At 36.9% G+C, this 18,206-nt stretch overlaps 1 protein-coding gene across 3 annotated transcripts in view; it reads left to right on the top strand.

The window, feature by feature from the left end:
• Positions 1-338: 338 nt before the first annotated feature.
• The window catches only part of ATAD2 (ATPase family AAA domain containing 2), a 69,137-nt gene continuing 51,269 nt past the window's right edge, over positions 339-18,206 (top strand). Inside the window, exons 1-5 of one of the 3 annotated variants that reach the window (XM_045453752.1) lie at positions 339-889; positions 11,177-11,325; positions 15,805-15,854; positions 17,205-17,370; positions 17,950-18,052. In XM_045453752.1, coding sequence (XP_045309708.1) covers positions 722-889; positions 11,177-11,325; positions 15,805-15,854; positions 17,205-17,370; positions 17,950-18,052 — 636 coding nt within the window. In that variant the 5' untranslated portion in view covers positions 339-721. Of the gene's footprint in view, positions 890-4,055; positions 4,179-11,176; positions 11,326-15,804; positions 15,855-17,204; positions 17,371-17,949; positions 18,053-18,206 lie in introns of those variants that run through there. The other 2 variants (XM_045453753.1, XM_045453755.1) reach the window with 2 other exon arrangements.

An 18,206-nucleotide genomic window follows, 5' to 3' on the forward strand; every position in this document is an offset into this window, starting at 1 on the left:
ACTCAAGAGCGTATAAGCTGGAATGCGGCAGCACTGGGTAGAGAATCTGCGGCCTCAACTCTAACACTCTGCAGGCTAGCTTTTAGGTCCCTTTCTGTTTTCTTCTGCTAGGTAAATTGTTTTGGTTAAGCTATCTGTAAAAAGCTCTTAAGGATCAAAGTCAAAACCTGTTTAAGCCAAGGGCTTTATCCCGCTCCAGTCAAGGACTCAGCATTTTGCATTTGAATCCTGCGTGGCGGGAAGCTGAAAGCAGGTGACCGGCGGGGCTGGGAGGAGCCGCCAGACGCCTGCCAGCCAATCAGAACCGGAGGAGCCTCCCTACCCCCCTCCCTCGACATCCACGCGCCAAAATTCCAAACGGGACCTCATGCCGCTACCGACCGTCTCCCTCCGCTGAGTTCAGGGAGCCGGAACTATATAAAAAAAGAAGTCAGCTTTCTCCCGCCACCGTCCGCTCATGTCCAGGTCACTGTCGGTGCAGGTCCTCCTCAACTTCGGCCCGAAGTCTTTCGCCCAGCGGATCGGGGGAAAGTTTCGAGTCCACCGTTTTAGTGAAGGGGCGTGGGCGGGACAGGAGGCGGAGGGATTCCGGGTGCGCGCGCTGCGGCCGCTGGCGCGGAGCTTGTGGCGCCAGAATTCGTAGCGCGGAAGAGCCTGTGCGGCTGCCGGACCGACTGGACCCTGTCACCCGCCGCGAACGCCCTCCGAGGAGAGAGGGGAGATGGTGGTCCTCCGCAGCAGCCTAGAGCTGCACAGCCACTCCGCCTCCTCGACCACCGACCCCTTGGACCTGTCCAACGAGTTCCTCAGCCTGGAGCAGATCGGCCGGAGGCGGCTCCGCTCGGCCCGCGCCGCTGAGCAGTCCGCCGTCACCGCTACCGCGGCGGGCGTGAGTAGCGGCCGGGGCGGGCCCCTGGGGCCGGGCCTGCGGGACTGCCCGCGGCCGGTTGTCCGGGTGGGGCTTGGGGATGGGCGGTGCGGTCCGGGTGACAGTTGGTGGGGGGTGGGGGGGTGTTAGGAATGTTGCGGAGGACAAGTAAAATGGAAGGCTTCCTAAGATCGGAGCCCCGGTGGGTGTGGGTCGGGGCAAGAGATTGGGCTGTGTGGAAGAGGGCTGAGCAGTTCGACACTACCTCATTTCGCGAACGAGGAAACCGAAGCCCTCTGGAAGCTTGATTTGTCGGGCCGCCCCCACCCCCATCTCACCCATCTCCCTAACCTATCGCCCAGGCGCCTGCCCTAGGTTCGCATCTGTGGAGGGCAGCACGCGTTTACCGACGCCCTACTGGCTGCACAATGGATGTTTTAGGGGCCACAGGAGTAGAAGGATGGTCATTCAGGTTCCCTGACCTTCATTTGCGATCCAGAGAGGTTCGGTAATAGCACAGCGAATCACACCAGGTTGCATAATATGGAGGGACGGAGACCAACATTTCACGTACACCTTCTTCACTTAAGCCTCGTAACAGCTCCATGAAAATGGGTAGTTCTGCCTATCTATCCTGCAGACGAAAAAATGGACTTTAGAAGGTAGCCAGTAAGTGGTAGATCTAAAATTGGAACTTGGACTCTCTGCCTCCAAAACCTTTCTTTCCCTTTCTGTTATATCATGCTGCAGTTATAAACGATGTCTACAGGGGAAGTTTCCAAGGGGGCGGAGCAATAAAGTCTCCTTGAAAGAATTGCTGCTCCTTCGAGATCTGAAGTACGATAGGATTTTCCATGTGTAGATTTAAGGCCAGGAGAGAGGGTCCCGCCACCCCCCTACAGCAGCCTCTGGAGGAGGCGCAGGTGGAGGAGACAGCGTTAACGAAAGGGTGGAGAAGTTGAGGAAGCAACACTGGAAAACTTAAGGCAGCAGGAAGTAGTCTAGTTCTGTTTGAGGGAGGGTAGACAGAGGGCCGAGAAAAACAGCACCAGAGAGAGGGTTAGGAACTGGAAAGTCAGAGGCCAAGGGGGAGAGAGAGACAAAACCTAGTTAAGGGAGTGATCACGGTATGAAATTGGTTATCCGTATCTTTTGTAGGCACCCTGTACTAGTTGTTCCTCTACTGAGGGGAGTGAAAAAGTCTGTTTAATCTCTGAAGTTGTGATTCTGAATTGAAAAAAAAAAATTTTCTTTTCCTGACTTTCAGGATCTGTTTCTCAATCACAGACAGAGCTTGAGATCTGAGGAGGCCAGACACTTCTGCGCTGAACTTGGGTCACTTGACTTACTAACCTGTGTTCAGAAAATCTAATTATTTCAATAAATACTTACTGAATATTTATTGTCTTCTGAAAGTGCTAGATCCTGTGATTGTAATGACGTATTGAACATAAGTAATACAGGTGCTTAAGACAACTGTTAGTTTTGAATCTCAGCTTAGTAATAATCAGGTTTATAAACTTGTTAAGAGGTGATACTCACCACATGGGTAGTGAGGACTAAATGTGATCATGCATGTAAGCAGATTACTTGAACACTTGGCAGATAGTTAGGACTCAGTAAGCAATTAAGACCACAGTCCATTTTAATGCTCACTCCATCTTTCCAGTTCTTCAGGCCAAAAACCCGAGACTCCTGACTCCTCATTTCAAATTGGTAAATTCTGTTGGCTCTACTTTCAAAATACAATCAGAACCTGACCACTTCTCAGCTCTTCCATTGTCACCATAATAGCCCCAAGCCATTATCTCTTCCCTGGGTTGCTAAAATAGATTCTTGACTGGCCTCCTGGTTTTCCACCCTAGTTAGTATATAATGATCCTCTTCCACAACCATCAGTTCTCAATATAGCTTCCAGAGTGATCTTTGTAAAAGTCAGAAGCAGTTGATCACTTCTGTGCTCAAAAATCTCTAAAAGTTTTACAAGTTTGGGTGCCCCTTTCTCTTTATGATGACGTCTTCTCCCATTTTCCTTTTTGCAAAACCTAATAATGTATTCCAGTTGCACTGCTCTACTTGCTCCTTGAATACCAGGGCCTTTATACTTTCTCTACCGTCTGTTGGGCATACTCTTCCCCTGAATATCTGCATGACCCATTGCTTTACCTTTTACATTTTTTTTAATAAAAAGAATCTCAGAAATTATAGTACTTAATGTGTTCCAAGAATTTCACAACCGTTAACTCAATCCTCTTATGAGGTTGATATGATAATCTTTGTTTTTCAGATGAGAGAACTGAGGCAGAGAGACTAAAATAACTTGCTCAAATTCACCTTTATGATAAGCGATGGCACTCCAGAACCTGTCTCTTTCAAGTCTTTGCTAAAATTTCACCTTTTCAATGATGCTTACTCTAACCACCTTATTAAAATTACAAGCCACTCTTGGGGTACTTGGCTGGCTCTGTCAGTGGAACATACAACTCTTGATCTCAGGGTCTTGCTTTCAAGCTCCACATTGGGCATGGAGCCTACTTAAAAACACACACACAAAATAATAAAATTACAGATCACTCTCATCTCTCTCTTTACTCTGCTTTATGTTTCCTTATCACTTTCTGATACATTCTATTAATTTTCTACTTTTAAAACATTTTGTGTCTTGCTAAATCAGAATGTAGCTCTGTACAGTTCAGGGTTTTGACCTTTTGTTCAGCATTGTTTTCCCAGGACCTAGAATAGAACCTAGAGTGTATTAGATACATAATAAATATTTATTGTTGACTGTCCTTGCTTTGAAGGAACTTAGTCTAGCAGAGGACACCTAACACATCAATGTACAGAGACTATATGCCATAATTGCCATATCAGTGGTATGTGGTGGTTGAACAGTTAGCACTCAGATGGATTTGGTAGAATGAAAAGGACTTTTTTCCCCAGGCCAGGATTTCTAGTAGGGATTATGCCTTTTTGAGACATAGTATTCCTGTCTTCTATAAATTCTCCATAGACCAAATTATATTCTGAGGGCTACTTAGCATGGGATTGGCTCAAAAAAAAAAAAAAAAAAGGGTAGTCCTAAGGGCTAATGTATTCATCCTCACAAAGCCCACCAATACCAAAAATGAAACATACCTTTGTGATTGGAATATTTTCTAATTTGGGGGCTTACATTCAATATATTTGGTTCTATTACAGGTTGCTTTTGACATCAGTCGTGCATTTCAGAAACTTAATTTCTTGATCACTCTGAGTATTTAGGTATTCTTGTCTTTTCAGCCACATATTTATTGACAGATCATTTCTTAGGGTAAGTTACTTTTAAAGATGATTAAATTTATTCATATTAATTTGTTAACTTGTATTTTCATCTCATCTCAGAAGCTGACCTTATTTTCAGTTTCTGAAGATACTTAATAGTCACCTATTTAAAACCACATTCTATATTCACATTTTGAATATTATCTCACTCAGCTGGGTTTTTTTTCTCCTGACTTGTATGTGTTCTCTGAAGTTTTGTTTAAATTTTTTTTTGTTTTTTAAGCTTTTATTTTCATCGTATTTGGATCACAAGATCTAGCATTTTCACCCATTCAGATGCCCTTTTTGTGGTTTCGTTTTCCCCCAGAGTCAGACTAGCCATTGCCTATTTCTGTGCTTTCACAGTTCCGAGGCTCTTTGATTCACTAAATTTAGGGTTGTTTCTTGCTAATAGTAGGGGATAGTATCTCATAGATAGTAGCAGGTAGATGATTATACATTACTTTTAGCTTGTGTTTACATTTTTGTTCTATATGTTAGGTAAAATAAAACGTGCTGTGGTATGTAGAAGGTACTTTTAAAGTCTGTTTATTTAAAAGTTTGAAAAGTACTGCAAATGAGACTGATGTACAACATATGGAAGAGTTTTTAAAACTTGAAGTATAACACAACACAGAAAAATGGAAAGTGTACAGCTTAGTGAAGTATCACAAAGCATGAATAGGGATATTTTGACATGTTGCAATGAATGTTGCACCCTGAAATTGAATGACATGGCTGCTCTGAATTCAAGAGAGTATACTTGTTTTGAAGCAACAGTAGGTAGTCCATTTTTGTTAGTTCCTGTTAAAGACTGGCCCTTGATTTTATGCTTAGAAGTTGCAACTTTTGGAACAGGAATCTGATAAAATAGTGTTTAAGATGGATTATAATTGGGGTGCCTAGGTAGCTCAGTGGTTAAGCATCTGACCCTTGATTTCAGCTCAAGTCATGATCGCACAGTTTGTGAGTTCAAGTCTTGCACACTCAGTGTGGAGCCTACCTGGGATTCTCTTTCTCCTCTCTCTGTCCCTCCCCTGCTCATGGTCTGTCTCAAAATATATAAATAAACTTAAAAAAAAAAAGATGGATTATAGTCAACAAATCTGGAGTTTGGAAGACCAGTTAAAATATTATAATATTAATAGCTACCAGTTACATATAGCACTTGCTACGTGCCAGGCATGGTACGTAATATACACACATACATTTGCCTTATCAAGTAACTATTATTATCCTCGTTGCAGATATGGAAACCAAGGCACAAAGACCTTATATAACTTGGACAAGATTGTACAGCTCTAAGTGACATGCCAAGAATCAATCCTAGACAGTCTGTCTTTAAGAGTTTGGACTCTTGGGGCGCCTGGGTGGCTCAGTTGGTTAAGCATCTGACTCTTGATCTCAGCTCAGGTCTTGATCTCAGAGTCATGTGTTCAAGGCCTGCACTGGGCTCTCTGCTGGGCGTGAAGCCTACTTAAAAAAAGAGTTTGGGCTCCTAATTGGTACACTATTAACACAATAAACCAAAGCAGAGAAAACTAGAGGCTAAGTTAAAATGATACTAGAAGGAACAGAGAGAAAAATGCCAAATTATACTGCAAGAAATCTGAGAGTTATTCGGATAGAGAGGGAAGGCAGTGTTTCCAGCGAAAGAGGTGTGCAGTAGACCCTTGGGAGTATGCTAGAGTTTGGGGAGAAGTTAGAACTATATATCTTTGGTAGTCAACCTATATAGAAGTGATAGTTAAATTCTTGAATTTAAATTCTTGAAGCTGAATAGAAGACATAGCAAAACACAAATATATTTAAGAAGATCCGCAGTAATGGCTATATTTTAAGGATGAGAAGGGAATGAATTATGGTGTTTTGTTTTTTTTTTTAAGTATCATGTGAACCAAAGGATCAAAGCACTTAAAGAAGGGAGTGATCAACTCCATAGAAGTCAGTGGAGTAGAGCGGAGTCCATTGGATTTAGCTATTGGGAGATAGTTTTAGGTCTATTTTAAGAGCTGAAGAGGTAGAAATCAAATTGCTGGAGCTTGTGGAATAGATTCATGATGAAGACTGGACCCCACACACCTTTATTTAAAGATGAAGCTAAGGAGAGGGGTGCCTGGGTGGTACAGTTCGTTGAGCATCCAACTTTTCCCTGGGTAATGATCTCACGGTTCTTGGGTTTAAGTCCCACATTGGGTTCTGTGCTGATGGTGCACAGAGCCTGCTTTGGGTTCTCTGTCTCCCACTCTCGGTGCCCATTTCCTGCTAGTGTGCACACATACATTCTCTCTCCCTCTCCCCCTCCCTCTCCCCCTCCCTCCCTCCCCCTCTCTCCCTCCTTCCCTCTTTCTCTCAAAAATAAACATTAAAAAAAAGATGAAGCTTAGGAGGGATATCACTGCTATACTAGGTATAACATGTATACCATTGTGTGTTAGAATATGCTGATCAAGCTTTCAAGGGGTCCTATGTCTAGATGAATACATTTTACGTCAGTATTTTAACTGTGATTTTAAAAATCCTGTTTACACTTCAGTGGTTGGATTGAGACTTGAATTGACTCAACCAACTGACCCACATACATATTTTTTGTTAGGAATTTAAAGGTTGGATGAGCTTGGTCTTTTGTGGGAAAACATATTAGAATATTTCTATTACGCAGTTGTATTTACTTTAGGGAAAAGCTTTTGTTCTGTTGTTGCTTCTTCCCTGAACTAACTTACTGATTCTGCAAGATTATAAGAGACTGAAAAATCTTAACAAAATATTTTTTTCCTCTTTTAAAACTCCACTTTAAAGAACTATCAGTGCTCTCATTATTTAAGTAGATTTAAAAAATAAATGAGGACACTACATCTCCAGGTTTAGTTTTCAGATTCAGCACGTTTTCTCTTGGCTTTTTACTTCTTAGAAAATTTTTTTCTAGTAATACATGTTGTAAAAATGTCAAAAATAGAAAGTGAAAGTACTCATTTCTATCATCAAATGTTAATGCACAGTTGGCATTTAACTTACCCCTTGAGAATTATTTTGATAAGCTATATTAAACTGTGACTTTGGTTTAGTAACTGTGCTAGTTTCCTTAGGAAATCAGATGTTTATAAGATAATCCATCTGGAAGTATTTATAACACGAAAAATTGCAGATAATTTAAATATAATTCATTAAGCAGTTTATTAAATTGATTCATGTAATGGCTTGAATACTAGTCATTCATTTTAGAAGATTTTTAGAATAGTATTTCAGGGCATGGGAAATGTTTTGTGTTACGAGAAAAAAGTTACAAAACATAAATAATAGTCCAATTTAAATATCGTGTGAATATGTTTGCATAGGAAAAGAATAGTTAATACACCAGAAGGTTGACATTTATCCTGGGTAGCTGGAATTAAGGGTGATGTTTTCATCTTTGTGCATTTCTTCATTTTCCAATTATAATGAGCATGTATTGCTTTTATTTTTATATTGCTTTTGTAAGAAACATTTTTGAAAACTGATATTTTAAAACTCCCCATTATGTACCTCTATGTAGGTAATTCCCCAAGAAACTGTTTTGTTTTGTTTTTTCTCCAAACAGTTAAGGAAAGCTTTTCTTGATGCCTAGCACTTATTTAGGGAGTATGAACGAAGCTACTCACTATGCAAATCAAAGATTGACTTATACCACTTACAAAATTAAGTCTTCCAAGTTTTTCAGGGAATCTTTTTTCCCAGTAGTTAGCACCTCCCTCCCTTTTTCCTATGGAAACAGACCTTTTTTATTATCTTCAGGAGTATGATGATACTACTTTCTTTTTTTATTGTAATAAAACATTGATAACATAATATTTACTATTTTGACCATTTTTAAGTGTACAGTTTTGTAGCCTTAAAGTACATTTTGTTCTGCAACCATCAGATCACCATCCATTTCTAGAATCTTTTATCTTCTAAAACTGAGACTCTGTACCCATTAAACAGTAACTCCCCATTCTTCCCTCCTCCCAGCACCTACGAACTACCATTCTTTTCTGTCCCTATGAATTTGACTACCCTAGGAGCCTCACATAAGAGGAAACATACAATATTTGTCCTTTTGTGACTTACTTATCTTACTTAGCCTAACGTCTTCGGGTTCATCCACATTATAGCAGTGTATTGAAATTTACTTCCTTTTTAAAGGCTAGATAATATTCTACTGTAAGTACCACAGTTTTTTAATCCATTCATCATTGAACAGTTGGATTGCATCTACTTTTGGCTATTGTAAATAATGCTGCTGTGAATATGAGAATACAAATGGCTGCTTTCACTTCTTTTCAGTAAATACCCAGAAGTAGGATTGCTAGATCATATGGTAATTCTGTGTTTAATTTTTTGAGGAATTGCCATATCATTTTCCACAGTGGCTGTACCATTTTGCATCCCTACCACCAATGTACAGGGTTTCCAATTTCTCCACATACTTACCAATACTTATTTTCTCTTTTTTATAATAGCCATCCTAGCAAGTGTGAAGTGACATCTCATTTGTAGGTTGGCTTTGTGTTTCTCTGTGACTAGTTTGGTATCTTTTTGTGTTTATTGGCCGTTTGTATATATTCTTTAGAGAAATATCTATTCAAGTCTTCTTCCCATTTCTTTTATTGTTTTTTGTCGTTAAAATATAGGAGTTCTTTATATATTATGGATATCAATCCTTTGTCAGTTAATTGGATTTGTAAATATGTTCCCCTGTTCCATGGGTTTCCATTCACTCTGTGGATAGTATCCTTGGCACAAAAGTTTGTAATTTTGATTACAACTTTAGTTACTTTCTTTAGTTATCTGTACTTTCAGTGTCACATCTAAGAAATCATTGTCAAATCCAATGTTATGAAAGTTTTTGCCCATGTTTTATTCTAAGAGTTTCTCTGTATTCTCTTGTACTTTTAAAGGTTTCCCTTAAAATGGTTTTGCTATCTAAGGTTTCTCCCATCCTGATTGGTTTAAGTAGTTAGGAAGGGGATCATTTCTGTCATCCTATAGTGCTGACATTAAAAAAATAAAACTACTACATCGGTCTTTTTATCCACTGGAATCTAAAAATCGTAGTTATTTAATATTTGTCTTGGACGTTAGAAAAATACATAAACACATTCTTTAACAGCCAGAAATTTTATCTTAATTCTTTTTTTTCCTCTCTTTTAATTTGTATTCTCAATTCACTTAACCCACAGCATTTTATCTTGATATACGTTTGTACTTAAAAGTGATTTAAGTGTCCTTTTGTACTTGTAAAAATTCGAAGTGTTTTACACTTTTTTGTGATCACAAGGCTATAAGAAATATAATCTATTAATATTCAATTGATTCAAACAGCAAAAACATACCTATTTTGATTAAAAATGATTAAACATAGAAAGTAAGATTTCATTAGGATTTCACGTGGTTGAAGTCCCCCCCACCCATATATCTGTGGAAGAATCTTACTGCTGAAGATCATGTTTGTCATTAGTTTCATTGTTTTTATAAATGCAAGCACTGAGAAATGAGAAACATTGTTCATATAAGTAAGTAGACAGTAATGAAAGGACTTTAGCAGTGCCACTTTCTGGCTTGTATGCCGAAAAACACTAGCCCAAAAATTTTTTTCATGGTCTCTTAGCTTGATTAGGTCTCCTTTCAGTTTTGTTGAAAGCAGAAAATTAGAAACTACCTTACCTAACAAAGGATTTGTTGCCTTGCTTTGTCATTCACTTTCTTAACACCTGCACTAGTGTTTTTCTTTGGCTTTAGGAAGGTTTTTAAGGCCTTGAGGCAGTCCACAATGGTAAGATGGAGAATGAGTGAGAGACATGACTTTCTTTTGTAAAATGAGAGAAAGGTAAATGGAAGAGGATGCCTTCACGCAAATCAGTTTTGTTTTGTTTTGTTTTTAAGTACATATGGAAGCTGAGAATCTGGAAATAGATTCCCATAAAATTTTTCTTAGAAAGTCTTGTTATACTATACCCATCTAAGATGTAGCTGTTCATTTTAAAAATAATACACCTACTTAAAAGTGTAAGGTATTCCTTTTTCAACCATCCTTACATGTAGGTACACTGATAAAAGTGGTATCAAACCATTCATATCACTTAATGTTTTATAAAGTACCCGTCTAATTCTAACACAAATCCTTGTGGTTTACATATCCTTATTTTACTTGTGAACCAGTGCTCAAAGCAAAATTAAATGATAAAATGTCTTGATAAAACAAAATGAAATGGCTGGGTAAAGCCAGCCTAAGGGGTTGGGGGTACACTAATGTTGCAGGTTTTTAAAAATACTGCCTGTTTTTCTAGAATTACCAATCTTCAGAGTAGTGTGGCATGTAATTAGAGACTTGTTAGGTACTTTGGCCTTTTATTTTTATGTGAAAGTAGCCTTTATATGATTTCAGAGAGATATGTATGAACTTTTGAATACTTCATGACAAGCTCTGTAGCTCATAAAGCAGCTCACTAAGAGAAACTCTAGTCTATTGAGCAATAATAAAGTTACGTAGAGCACTATGGTTTTTGTAACAGATTAACATACATAAACAATTTTTTAATTCAAGTGTTGCATCATCTGGGTGAAACTGTGAAAGAGATGGTAATAACTCCTTTTGTCATCCAAGCCCAAATTATAGTTCTGATGGTCCAGTTATCTTAAAGTTGCTGCCAGTGGTTGCATGACAGGCAATGGTTTGTGTGTGGGTCTTTCTTATTTCTATAGCCTAAAAGGAGCATTTGTTATAAACTATATACTTTATTCCCTGGAGTACTTGCTATGAAATAGAGCCACAAACCATCAATAAAATTTATATTAGCTATTTCATAGATATTGCTGGTATTTGTTTATCATGAAATGATTGTTTAGATACTATTGTAGTTTCTTGGGGAGATGCAGAATGATTCTGCACAAAAAGCAGTTGTTAAAAACTTGTAATCAAAGAAAACTGTTAGGAGTTTAACTAGAGAGTTTGAAGAAAAACTTAGATGGCTTTCTTAATTTTTCTTAAAGGATGGGTCTTCAGTTAAGGAAGTTGAAACCTACCACCGGACGCGTGCCTTAAGGTCTTTGAGAAAAAATGCACAGAATTCTTCAGATTCTAGTTTTGATAAGAATATGGAAATAACAGAGAAACGTGCTAATGGAAGGCATTTTACAAGGTAATACAAGATGGTTGAATTCCAATTCAAAATAGTTTTAAAGTAACTTAGGATTTGCGTTTAATTTTTAAGTATATTCTTGACCAATCATCAAGATGAAATGAAATTACCACAAATGAATATCATTGAATTAAAATTTTAATATGTACCAGGTTTGTTTTTATTTTCTTGTTCACAGAGAGTATTTGTGATATGTGTGAGTGCAACTGACAAAGTTGCTTGAGACTATTTGAGTATATTTGTGACTTTTTCATTTTAACTTGTTTATGATATGTGGTTTTGTTCATAATTATACAAAGCCTTTATTCAAAATAGGAATTATATTTCTGTTTGCTTGCTATAAAGCAAATCAATTCTGAGTTATTTATGAATTTGTGTTAGTATGCTTCTAGAGCAGTCACATAGGAGACAGAACATGATTTTTTTTTTTTTTTACTTGTCTAAGGGGACTAGATGCTTTATACATACTTAAATTTCATTTCTCAAGAACCCTGAGGTAGGTGGCATGAATTCTATTTTAATACTCAAGGAATTAGTTTTAGTGAATTTAGATGGGTGATTCAGGGAACTTGGATTTGTTTGGTTAGGGGCAGATTTAAATTTAATTAGCTAAAAACCTTTACTTTTCCTCCCACTTTGGTGGGCCTAACATAAATGAGCGGGAAAGTGCTAATTAGAATAAATTTCTTTTGATGAAATAATTGTTTTATATATTAATTCTTCTCATAAATTTCTCATAATGACTTAAAGGACTAGAACCCTCCTCTTAAGTTTATTTTGATTATTTTATGTAACAGATTTTCCAGATAAATGACATCATGCCCTTTTAAATTTGTTTTTGTTACTATTTTTTTGCTACTATTGTTTAAATAGTCTTTCATTACACATTTTAAAATTTGCATCCATTTTTTCATCCATTATTTATGGCATGTTTGCTACTGTATTTCATGGGATCCAAGATAGCAGCAATTTAAACACTCATTATTTCAGGAGACAGTAAAAGAGAAAAAAAACACCGAAAGTTAAACTATGACATTCCATCAATTTTAAGACACATCCCTAATTTCAGAGATGCTAAAGTGGGGGGAGAAATGTACAACTTACAGGATTGAAATACAATTTAAACTACCCCAGTATTTCTGAAACTTCAAGTCTTCTTGGGGTGTGGGGAGTGGCCCATGGATTCTGTGTGAGAATTTTAAAATTTATTTCATGATCTGAAGTAAAAGTTGACATTCTGGATCATCTAAATTGCTATCTTGCAGAGAATAGTCATAAAATTTCAGGCCCTACATTTGTGTTTACAACTAGTTGGCAGTAACTAGTACTGCTTGACTTATCTCAGGCTCATGAGATAAAAACTGAGTCTGACCTTAATACATAAATGATGCTTTGAAGAGAAAGCCATGGATGTGATGTCATGACATGCTGTTGAAATGAAGGTTTGGAATACTTCAAAAAGAGAAGTGGATGAATTGAGTCATGACATACAACAAACCAAATTTAAGAGAAACTGATAGCAGTCTGTACCATATTCACACAGCAAATGGCTATTTTATTTCAGCAAAACCTCATATTAATATTTTTGTTAGTGGTCAGTTTCATGGTTTTATTTGTATAAAATGTAAATAAATATATGTCTTGTTTGGCTTGTACATAGTCAAAAAAATTTAATGTTGGAAGTCCTTAAAGTCTTTATCTTTTAAAAAAATCTGTACCTTATTCAAGTTGTGAAACATGAATAAAAAAATCTGTACCTTATTCAAGTTGTGCTGGACCTTATGTTCAAAATGTATAAAGGAATGTTTTAAAATAGGTACTTTTTTAATCTAGAATTAAAGATGAGTGACTTGGTATTTTTAAATTTGATTCCTTCTAAAATATATTGAATTCCTGTCTTTTCAGATTGTTTTTAAATAATAACTTTATGGAGATATAATTCACATACCATAAAATTCACAATTTTAAAATATATAGTTCAGTGGTTTTAGAATATTCACAATATTGTGTCACCATCGCTTACTGTCCAATTTCAGAACTTTTTCACCACCCCAGAAAGAAATCCTGTTATATTATCTCCCACTTCCTTCTCCCTCCCCACTGGCCCCTTAGGAACCATTAATCTATTTTCCATCTCCATGGATTTGCCTATTCTGGACATTTTATGTAAATGGAATCGTATTTATGGCCTTATGTGTCTGGCTTCTTTCACTTGGTGTGTTTTGAAGGTTCATTTTATTGTAGTACCCATCAGCACTCCATTCTTTTTATTCCTGAATAAGATTCCGTTGCACGATGGACATTTGGATTGTTTCTACTTTGTGGCCGTTATGAATGATACTGTGAACATTCGTGTTCAGTTTGTGTGGACATAGGGTTTTGATTATTTGGGGTATATACCTAGGAGTGAATTGCTGGGACATTGGGGAACTGCTGAACAGTTGGCTAAAGCAGCTGTACCGTTTTACATTCCCACCAACAGTGTATCAGGGTTCCAGTTTTTCCACATCCTTGTCAACACTTGTCATAGTCCATCTTTTTTTGGTTTTAGCCGTTTTAGTGGGTGTGAAAGTATCTCATTGTGGTTCTGATTTACATTTCCTTGATGGTTAATAACATTGAATATCTTTTCATGTGCTTATTGGCCATTTATATGCCTTCTGAGGGGAAGAATTTCTATCTTAAATAATCTCTGAATTAAGGTCATTATTACAAAGACTTATTTTACATAGTGATAACATCAGGATCTGTTTGTATAAGACTTAGATAAAGTGGCCTACAGTATTGTTGAATTTTGTTTCATGTAGTTTCCTGTTTCTTACCAGGGTGACCCTTTTTGTGTTGCTAGTTTGCCTGAGTGTAGTAATCTCTTTCCTTCTTTCTATGTCCCTCCATCTCTTTTGTTTTCTCTCTGAGGCTCAAAGACCAGGGGACTAAGACTGTTAGACTAATATAGAAAGATTTGAGTAACTGTACCTTGAGGGCAGGATCTATATTTCTTTGTTCCTGTAGTTCCTAATTATGGTCCAATAATCATAGTTTTCAGGGGGCATATGAAACCTCTGAAAGAAGATATAAACTTGTATGTGTATATGCAGTTTCCTAGGTAGAAAAGATCTGTAGCTTTTATCAGATTCGCAGGAGTTGAGAAAAGTCCAGACACCTGTTTTTGTAAATAGTTTCATTGGAACACAGCCATGCCCATTCATTCTATGGCTGCTTTCCTGCTTCGTTGATAGAACTGTTTTTGTGAGTAGTTGTGACAGAGACTATGACTCACAAGCCTAAAATATTTACTATCTAACTGTTTAAGAAAAAGTTTATCAACCCCTGCAAGGGGAGAGGTGCTCCCATTCCCCAACAGGCAGAGAAAAAAGAGAGGGAGGGAGGAAGGGAGGTGAGAAAGGGAGAAAGAGGAGGGAGAGGAGAGGAGGGGGACAGAACATTGTTTTATCATTGTGTTCTAGCATTTAGTAGGGACTAATAGGAAGTGTAGACCTGCATGGTATGGAGGGAGGGGTTCTTTTATGAGAAATGTCTATGAACCTGTGAACAAGCTAGCCCTGACCTGTTGATGGATTGCTCAAATGTTTTTATTTTGTTCTTGGTTCTTACCAAAAGAGATAATGAGTTAATGATGACTTACATTGTTGTGAGGACACATGATTTAACTTTTGGATAAGATGGTTCCACTTTATTTTAAAATGTCACATTTGAAATCCCATGTGTATAACCAGCCCACTTGCAAATAGCTTGACATATAGGTTGATTGATACATGTAGCTATCTAGGTATGGAAAATTGTGTCCCTAAAAATAAGTTAATGAGATAAACTGTTTTGTTTGTTCAGTGGATTTTGGAAAAAATATTAGGGGAGGATACTTGTTTTTTTTAAGCCTTTGAAAGTGTTTAATTTCCAACTCAGTAGATTCTGTCTGCCAGTTTGTAAGTGGGATATCTGATTCATAAATGGGACTGTTTCTGCAGGTGAATGATAATGCAGGTCATAAAGTTAGTAGCCAGCAAATGTTTTTAGAAGGAAATTAACATATCACTAAGGGACATTAGTTCTGTTTATAGTTACAAATATTTCAAGGATGTGCAATAACTATATTCCTATGATATAAAACACGTTGTCTTGTTTTTGCTCAATACTTACAGTTCAGTTATACCCAAATACTTAGGTTAATGATATAATTTCTTGTTTTAACTAAGATACTTTGATTAATTCTGTTTAAGAGTTCATGCATGTATCATTGCATTTCACAACAGGCTTCTCAGAGTTTGTTTAGCCGTAACTAAACATACATGAGCATAGATATTCTAAAGATTTTTATTTTTCAGTGTTTTTTAGCCTTTTACGTATCTTAGTATTCTCTAAGCTGATTTAACTTTTTACCCTATTTTTTAGTTATCATAAAATATGGGATTTAAGATTATGTCAATTATTTTAAAATTTTTAATATGTTTTTTTATATAGGCAATTGGCCAGACAGCAGGCTGATAAGAAAAAAGAAGAGTGCAAAGAAGGTAAATAATGTTAAAGTCATTTCAGATTTAAAACCTGTAGTTCATATTTTGTGTACAAATGTATTGAGATACATACAGTAAACTGTACATATTTAAAGTATACAGTTTGTTTGGTTTGACACAAATGTATGCTGTGAAACCATACCACAATTAGATGGTAAAGATGACTATCACTGCCAAAAACTTCCTCAGGCCTCTTTATAATCATACCCCCAGCTCCTCTCCAGGCTTTCCACACCCCAAGATTCCTGATCAATCACCAGTCTGCTTCCTATCACTATAGTTTAGTTTGCATCTTCTAGAGTTTTATGTAAATGAAATTATGCAGTATGCACTCTTTTTTGTCTGGCTTTCTTTTAGTATAATTACTTTTGAATATCATCCTTGTTGTTGCATTTTCTTGCTGAGTATTCTGTTATATGAATATACCACAATTTGTGTATTTCCCCCAGCTTTATTGTGATATAATTGACATATAACATTGTGTACGTTTAAAGTGTACAACAAATGTTAATTTGGTACATTTACATATTGCACAATGATTACTGTCATAGTTTTACTTAACACCAACATCATGTCATGTAATTACTATTTCTTTTTTGTGGTGAGAACATTTAAGATCTACTCTCTTAGCAACTTTGAAGTATATAATACAATATATATTAATTAAATCTCTATACTGTACATTAAATCCTCAGAGCTTATTTATTTTATAGCTGGAAATTTGTATTCTGACCAACATTGCCTCTTTTCTCTCACCTCCCAGGCCTTGGTAACCAACATCCTAATCTGTTTCTACGATTTTGGCTTTTTTTAGATTCCACATTTAAGTGATATTACACAGTATTTGTCTTTCACTGATTTCTTTCACTTAGCATAATGCCCTCAAGGTCCATCCATGGACCTTGGGTATTTGGAAGAATATCCAAACAACAGGATATTCTTCTTTCTCATGGCTGAATAGTATTCTTTTATGTGTGTGTATTTTTACAATCTTCTTTATCCATTTATCCATTGATGGACACTTAGGTTATTTCCCACAATGTGTTTATTCATCTTTTGGTGGACATTAGGGTTGTTTCCAGTTTGGGGCTATCAGAAACCTGCCTTGAACACAAATCTTTGTACTATATATCTTTCCTTTTCTCTGGGGAGTGGAATGGCTGGATCGTATGGTAGGTGTATGCTGTAACTTTTTTTTTGTTTCCTAATATTTTTAAGATAGGTAAGTTCAAGATATTATGATCTTGTTACACGAAAGTGTAGCTATTCAATTGTTCATTTTAGAACTGTTTTATAAATGCCATTATTTAAAATCTTTCCGTTTATTTTCATTTACACATCTTGAAGACAAAGTGGTTCCGGTTACTCGGTCGTTAAGGACTAGAAACATTGTTCAAACTAAAGAACGCTTGCATGAAGAGAATGGTGATGTTGAAGTTCGCCGAAGTTGTAGGATTCGAAGTCGTTACAGTAGTGTGAACCAGTCTGTGCTGTTTGACAAACTTATAACAAAGTAAGTAAAAATTATTTAGATCAAGATGATTTAGGTGGCATAATTTGTTGTTGGGGAAGGATCATAAATTTCAACTAGCCTGAGTGTTTAATGCATTCAGCTGTGTAAAGCAAAAGGGAGAAAGATTATTAGAGGACTTTGAATAATTCTATATAGATCTTTAAATTCTTGGAAAGGGGCGCCTGGGTGGCGCAGTCGGTTAAGCGTCCGACTTCAGCCAGGTCACGATCTCGCGGTCCGGGAGTTCGAGCCCCGCGTCAGGCTCTGGGCTGATGGCTCGGAGCCTGGAGCCTGTTTCCGATTCTGTGTCTCCCTCTCTCTCTGCCCCTCCCCTGTTCATGCTCTGTCTCTCTCTGTCCCAAAAATAAAATAAACATTGAAAAAAGATTTTTTTAATAAATAAATAAATAAATTCTTGGAAAAAAATTATAGAATATTTTTACACAGGTAAATCAGTGCCTTGTATAGAGATATTTAAAATCCCAGCAATTAAAAAATATAATGGGAGAAAAATCAAGCTTTTAAAACTGTACCACTCTTTTACAGTTTTAGCTTATATTTATGTCAATTTTCTTAAAGCACTGCTGAAGCTGTACTTCAAAAAATGGATGACATGAAGAAGATGCGTAGACAGCGAATGAGGGAACTTGAAGACTTGGGAGTGTTTAATGAAACAGAAGAAGTAAATATATCCTTCCTCACTCTGGAAACTAATGCAACATTGTGTGTCAGCTACACTTCAGTAAAAAAGAATATCTCCTCCTGTTTCACGGCTGATTTAGTGATCTCCAATTTAACCTTTTTTCTATAGTACCTATCCATTTTTGGTAAATTAT

Source organism: Leopardus geoffroyi, chromosome C3 (assembly GCF_018350155.1).
Source record: "Leopardus geoffroyi isolate Oge1 chromosome C3, O.geoffroyi_Oge1_pat1.0, whole genome shotgun sequence".
In the NCBI taxonomy this organism is placed as follows: Eukaryota; Metazoa; Chordata; class Mammalia; order Carnivora; family Felidae; genus Leopardus; species Leopardus geoffroyi.